Source organism: Clupea harengus, chromosome 24 (assembly GCF_900700415.2).
Source record: "Clupea harengus chromosome 24, Ch_v2.0.2, whole genome shotgun sequence".
NCBI lineage: Eukaryota > Metazoa > Chordata > Actinopteri > Clupeiformes > Clupeidae > Clupea > Clupea harengus.
In genome coordinates this window covers 6083237-6090736 of record NC_045175.1, presented here as the reverse complement: position 1 = coordinate 6090736, position 7500 = coordinate 6083237, and the positions used below count along the sequence as shown (strand labels likewise).

Genomic DNA, 7500 nt, shown 5'->3' with positions numbered 1-7500 from the left:
TATGTTGTTGATCTGTTGTCTTTGGTTTCAGGGAGTGTGTCCGTATGGTGAGTGTGTGTGTGTGTGACCGTGTGTTCAGTGAGTGTTTCTGTGTGGTGAATGTGTGTGTGTGACTGTTTGTTCAGTGAGTGTGTCTGTATGGTGAGTGTGTGTGAGACTGTGTTCAGTGAGTGTGTCTGCGTGTTGAGTGAGTGTGTGTGTGTGTGTGAGACTGTGTTCAGTGAGTGTGTCTGTATGGTGTGTGTGTGTGAGACTGTGTTCAGTGAGTGTGTCTGTGTATTGAGTGAGTGTGTGTTCTATATTTCTATCTCTCTCTCCTTGACCTTTTCCTCTTTTCTTCTTTTTGTCCGTCGCCATGCTGGTCACCAGCAGTGTCATGTGACCTGACTCACCCAATCAGAATTCCCCTGGAGTTCCGGATGAGTCCGACCAGCACTAGCAGACAGATGAGCACGTCAAAGAGCAGCAAGGTGAGATAGGCCAGCCACCTGCAACACACACACACGCACACACACACACACACACACACACACACACACACACACACACACACATGCACAGACACCCACAGACACAGACACACGCACAGAAAACATAATTTTACATGGATGAGCAACACATTAGAGTGGGTTGAGGTCAGGTCAGACTATCTTAGGAACTCTTACTGTCACACACACACACACTCGCACTCTGTCTGTCTCTCTATATCTCTCACACACAGGCACATCTGTAGTGTGTGTATATAGTGTATACCATAGTGAGGGTAATGACTACCAGTGGAAGTCCAAGTTCTCTCTTTCTCTTTGTCCCTCACACACACACACACACACACACACACACACACACACACACACACTCCTCACCTGTACCAGTCGTGCTGCTCGGTGGTGGCGGCCAGCGTGTGCAGCGACAGGTCCGAGTTGCTCCAGAAGGGCACCTCCACCAGCAGGCCCAGTAGCTCGTCCAGCTGGCCCTGCAGCTTGTGCACGATGGACAGGTAGTCGGTCTGCTTCTCGTAGGCCACCTCACACTGCAGCAGGCCCGCCTGCACCGAGTCATTCAAGGACACGGAGCTGCTGGACACCTGTGGAGGAGAGGGGGAGAGGGAGAGGGAGAGGGAGAGAGAGAGAGAGAGAGAGGGAGAGGGAGAGAGAAAGGGAGAAAGGGAGAGAGAGAGAGACAGGGGGAGAGGGAGAGGGAGAGGAGGGAGAGAGAGAGACAGAGGGAGAGGAGGGAGAGAGAGAGGGAGAGGGAGAGAGAGAGGGAGAGGAGGGAGAGAGAGACAGGGGGAGAGGAGGGAGAGAGAGAGACAGGGGAGAGAGAGAGAGAGAGAGAGAGAGACAGGAGGAGAGGGAGACAGGGGGAGAGGAGGGAGAGAGAGAGACAGGGGTAGATAGAGAGACGGGGGGAGAGGAGGGAGAGAGAGAGAAAGGGGGACAGGGGAGAGAGAGAGGGGGGAGAGAGAGAGAGAGACAGAAGGAGGGAGAGGGAGACAGGGGGAGAGGAGGGAGAGAGAGAGACGTAGGCAGAGAAAATGTGTGGGTTTTATGCAAGAGAGAGAGTGGGAGAGAAAGAGAGAGAGAGAGAGAGAGAGAAGTGATTAGGGACATATAGAGTACATGCACACACAACTAGACCCTCACGCAGGCCCAAGAGTGACTCATGCTTGAAATCTGTTGTACACTGAACAACAAACTTGTGATATGAACAGCTGTTGTTTTTGTTTTGGTTGTTTATCAGGTTATGGATGCATCTGTGTGTGCGTGTGTTTGTGGTGTGGGCAAGTGTGTGTGTCTGTGTGTGTGTGTCTGTGTGTGTGTGTGTGTGTGTGTGTGTGTGTGTGTGTGTGTGTGTGTGTGGTGTGTGTGTGTGCGTGTGCATATGTATGTGTGTGTGTGTGTATATGTACATGTGTATGTGTGTGTGTGTGTGTGTGTGTGTGTGTGAAGCGTGTTGCAGGGTCTTGTTTACCAGTTTATCGATCCCGGCCACAGTCTGGTTGGCATGGCGAAGGGAGTACGTCAACCTGTTCATCCCATCACATGTCTCTCCGTTGCCATAGAAACCCACAGCAATGCCAGCACTGAGAGGGAAATATAACCAGAGAGATGAGTGATGTGTGTGTGTGTGTGTGTGCGTGCACATGTGTGTGTGTGTGTGTGTGTGTGTGTGTGTGTGTGTGTGTGCATATGTGTACTTTCGTGCGTCATTCCATCGATGACTAAGTGTAAGTGTAACTGTAAGAGTCGGTGTTAATGTGTGTCAGTGCTGATGTCTGCTTCGTGAAATCACGACCGTGATCTTTTTCAAGACCCCTCAGTGAACCCCACTGACCAGGCTGACCATGTTCTTTTGTCTTTTGTTTTATACTTATTGAAGGATGACTGTAAAACACAGACACAAACACAGACACACACACACACACACACACACACGCTCAGACACACACACACACACACACGCACGCACACACACACACAGGATAACAAGCGTATGGTGATTATAGTTGATGTCCCGGTTTAAGAGGCTGATAGGCCAATTAGAATACAATGATGCATGAGTGTCATTTAGATTACTTCTGCCACATTAGTTTCAGTGCACACACACACACACACACATACACACTCACATATACACACACACACACACTCACAATTACACACACCTACACCTACACACACACCTACACACACACATACACACATACACCCAAATGAACACACACATACACAAAAAGATAGACAGACTAAATGTATGTATGAGTGTGTCTGCGTTTGTGTGAGTGTGTGTGTGTGTGTGTGTGTGTGTGTGTGTGTGTGTGTATGACTGATGAGCATACTTTTGGCCACTCCTCAAAACATTATGCTTTTCAAACTTGCCGTATTAATTCCTGCAACAACAAGAGGATTTACACAGTGCTTCACTCCCATCAGATTACACAGTGAGAGGAGAGATAGAGAAAGAGAGAGAGAGAGAGAGAGAGAGAGAGAGAAAGAGAGAGAGAGAGAGAGAAAGATGGAGAGAGAGAGCGAGAGAGCAAATGGAAAAGTGTTGGGTGAACGGAGTGGATAAGAGAAAAAGATGGATCAGTGAGAGAAAGAGAGAGGGATTGGGTGACTGATTTCTGGTTCTAAGGTCAAGGTCCTGGGGATTAAATACATATGTGTGAGTGGGTGTGTATGTGTTTTTCGTGAGCTGTTGTGTGGGCATTGTGTGTATGTGTGTGTTACATGTGTGTCTCTGCTTGTGTAAGCATTAGTGTGTGTGTTTGTCCCAATGCATATGCGTATATGTGTGTGTGTGTATATGTGTGTATGTGTGTGTGTGTGTGTGTGTGTGTGTGTTTGCTGAAAGGGTCTCGTTGACCTTCTTTTAATGTCCCACCACCAAGGCTAAGTGCTAACACTGACCTCTGTGTGTCATCGGGGTGTGTTTCATGTGTACCGAATGATGTGTGTGAGTGTGTGTTTGTGCATGTCAGCATGTGTGTGTGTTTGTCCAACTGCATCTGTGGGTGTTTTTGCATGTCAAGTTGCATATGTATTCATGTGTAAACACAAATGTGTGTCTTTTCGTGTGTGTCTGTGTTTGTGTGTGAGTGTATGTGTGTGTTTGTGTGAGGGAGGGGGGTCGGTGAGTGTGTCTGTATCTGTGTATTTGTCTGTGTGTGTTTGTCTGTGTGTGTGTGTCTGTGTGTGTGTGTGTGTGTGTGTGTGTGTGTGTCTGCCTGTGCGCGCGTGTGTGTGTGTGTGTGTGTGTGCTGATGCACTGTCCTGACTTGCCGTTATCATCATACACAATAATGAACGGAAAGACCCAGGAACACAAATCTCTCCCTCCCTTCCTTCCTTTCTCCCTCTCTCTCTCTTTCCATCCCTTTCTCTCTCTCTCTCTCTCTCTTCCCCCCTCTCAGACTGGCCATTACTTTAGTGGGTCACTCTGCCTGGCTGGCCGTATGGACATGCTGGGCTATGGCCACTGATGTGTATGCGGTCAAGCATTTAAACATTAAACAGGGCCCAGTCCAGCCAGCCACAAAATCAATAGTCATCCCTCAATGAGTGTGTGTGTGTGTGTGTGTGCGTGGGTGTGTGTGTATGTGTGTATGTGCACACAAGTCATAGTCATCTTTCAAAAAATGTGTGTGTGAGTGTTTGTGTAAGTAACAGCCATTTTTCAAAATCTCAGTGTGTCCCAATTATCTTTCAAACAGTGTGTTGTAGCTGTATGTGTGTGTGTGTGTGTGTGTGTGTGTGTGTGTGTGTGTGTGTGTGTGTGAGAGCGAGAGAAAGAGTGGGTGTGTATTTACGGTCATCCTTCAATAGGCATTAAACAAAAGATGGTTCAGACTGAGCGTGCTCAGTACTTTCATAACGATGACAAATACGGCAGGGCAACAATATAACAGCAGTGTCGTTACCGTGGACACCACTTGGCAGGGGCTGTCATATTTCATATCGAGAGGAGACTATCACAGTCATTCAAGCACACACACACACACACACATTGTGCAGAAACGGACAGTCACACATCCAGTAAACATAGCCTCTACTGTGATACAGTACATGAAATATTCAGGCTGAAACCCTAAATATGGCACATGAAATATTAACCACTACAGAACAGCAGGCTGGCACAGACGGACAGACACGCACACACACACACACACACACACAGACACACACACCGACACACACACACACCGACACACACACACACACACACACACACAGACAGACACACACAGGCTGACAGACATGTTTTTCTCCCCTTTTGACTTTCAGCTCCTTCTCTCTGTCCCCCCCCCTTCTCTCTCCTTCTCTCTCTCTCCCTTCCCCCTCTCCTTCTCTCTCTCTCCTCCTCTCTCCATGTACTGTAGTCTGCAGTATATTATTCATCCCTCAGCATCAAACATTCAAAATCTGATTCTGTTGCTATGGCAACCCCTTTGGGGAAGAGATGAGGCAGAGTGGAAACAGATAAAAAAGAGAAAGAGACAGAAAGAGGCTGGTAAAGAGAGGAAGAGAGAGAGAGGGGAAAAGAGCAAGGGAAAGAGAAGGAGACAGACAGACAGACAGAGAGAGAGAGAAAGAGAGAGAAAATGTGTTTTGATAAAGGACAGGTGCAGCATAAACTGCTACTGTATGTTCTCACACACACACACAGACACACATGCACACACACACACACACACACACACAAAGGTACTGCCGGTCTGTACTGTGTATGTATGTCTGTGAGGGACAGTTCGTGTGTGTGTATGGTAGAGAGTGTGTGTGTTGTGTGTGTGTGTGTGTGTGTGTCTGTTGTGTGTGTGTGTAAAGTGATGCATGAAGTGTGATGGTTTTTATCTCAGCCATCATATCAGCTTGGCTCCAAATCCCTCTCTCTCTCCCTCTCTCTTCTCTTCATCCCTCTCTCTCTTCTCTACTGTCCCTATAGATTCATACTGTATTCTCTCTTTCATCTTTGTATTCATCCATTCAATCATCCACCCATCCTACTCTCTCGCGCTCTCTTCATATCTAAAAGGGTTAATCCTTCTTTTTCTGCTGCAGCCTTTCATACACAATAGGTTGGATATGCTTCTGAGTCAGATGCAGAGGAGAGAAAGAGAGAGAGCGAGAGAGAGAAAGATAATGCAGTATGCGCCTGGAAGATAAAGAGACACGCTGCCTTGATCCCGGCTGTTCCAGAGATCATGACATCATTCCCTTACACGGTCCTGCTTCTCGCGCATCTTGCGCTAGCTCTGGAGTTAGCCTTAGCATTAGCATTAGCGACAGTCTTGGCTGATGTAATAATTCAAGAAGAGGAGAGCAGAGTAGAAGGCGACCACACATCCTTAGATACAGCTCACTCCCTCATTCCCTCACTCCCTCAATCACTCCCTCACTTGCTCTCTCACTCGCTCCCTTTCTCACTCCCTCAATCACTCCCTCACTCACTCGCTCCATTTCTCACTCCCTCTCTCCCTCGCTCGCTCGCTCCCTCTCTCACTCACTCACTCGCTCCCTCTCTCTCTCTCACTCACTCACTCACTCACTCCCTCTCTCTCTCTCACTCACTCGCTCCCTCACTCCTTTTCTCACTCACTCACGGACTCTGGCTGACCCAGTTTCCTGTGGCCGCTCTTTGGCATGCGTTTATGACTAGCGTATCTAATGTTAGCGTGGCTAACTGCTGCAGAGCTCTGAATGCAGATAAAAAAGGCACAGCCAATTAGGGAAAATACAGTGTGGCAAATGCTATCTGCCCACAGCTCAAACCACTGGCTTTGCTACGGCATCTAGACTGAAGTACCAGGGAGAACCAGGCCTGGTGAAAGCGCAGGTCTTGGTTATGCACTCCAGTTCCCACTGGTTTCATTTTCAAACTGGCGCTCTTATTTAAGAAGGTCTTTCTTGGTTAATTTTAAACTTATCGTTTCAAGTGGAACCTTCTTCCCTCTGTATCTCCACTGGCATTATCCCAGTTTGCCATCCATTATCCCAGTTTCCCATCCGTTATCCCAGTTTCCCATCCGTTATCCCAGTTTCCCATCCATTATCCCAGTTTCCCATCCATTATCCCAGTTTCCCATCCGTTATCCCAGTTTCCCATCCATAGGATGAAAGAAACAGGAGGATTGGACAGACGTCTTCATGAGAGCAATCCGAACAAGAATCGTAAGCATTCTACTGTTGACACACGAGTTTTATGGCATCCAGTTGCTTTGAATTAAAATAAATTAAAAACGATAAAAAATGAAATTTTAATTCAATTGATATGGCTGGGTTAAATATTTTAATAAATTCAAAACGAATTCTAACGCCTTGTGTACCAACACTACATGGACTTATCTGCTGATCCAGGACTTACTCAAATGACCCTGTCATCCATCCACACACCCACAGTTCATATGTGTGGATATGTGTGTGTGTGTGTTGTGTCTGCTGAGCCAGGACTAGCTCAAGTGACCCCGTCATCCACACACCCACACACCCACCCACACACACACCCACCCACCCACCCACACACCCACACACACACACACACACACACACACACACACACACACACACACACACACCCACAGTTCATAGGATATTAACCATGATCACCAGATCAGACCACAGCGATCCTGCAGACACGCATGGATAATCCAGTCCAGGCGGATCGCGGCCAAAAGACCATCATGCAGCCTCTTCATAGAACCTCTCCTCCTCCCCGCTGCCATCCATCATCTGGGCGGCCCTCTGCCCCCTGTCATCTTCCAGGGAGTGCAGTGAAATACTGGACTGATTTCATCCCGCGTTTAGAGAGCAAGTGGACACTGTACAGGCAGCATCACTGGGCACCATGAACTCATCTCATCGGGGTTTATTGTTGTGTATGTCCTGTCCGGCAGTTGAACCTTACAACCTTCGAGTGTTCGGTTAACTTCAGCTGGAATGTGTGCCCGCGCTCTGTTGTACCTCCCGTATGCATCACTGGGTCAGTCTGCTCTGTGTTTAAATG

General features: G+C 47.9%; 1 protein-coding gene across 1 annotated transcript in view; it reads right to left on the bottom strand.

Annotated features, from left to right (window-relative positions):
- Positions 1 to 7500, bottom strand: part of ttyh3b (tweety family member 3b) — a 52467-nt gene that overhangs the window by 21271 nt on the left and 23696 nt on the right. Inside the window, exons 3-5 of the mRNA XM_031562624.2 lie at positions 1972 to 2083; positions 864 to 1084; positions 393 to 488 (exon numbers count right to left, since the gene is read on the bottom strand). Coding sequence (XP_031418484.1) covers positions 393 to 488; positions 864 to 1084; positions 1972 to 2083 — 429 coding nt within the window. The remainder of the gene's footprint in view (positions 1 to 392; positions 489 to 863; positions 1085 to 1971; positions 2084 to 7500) is intronic.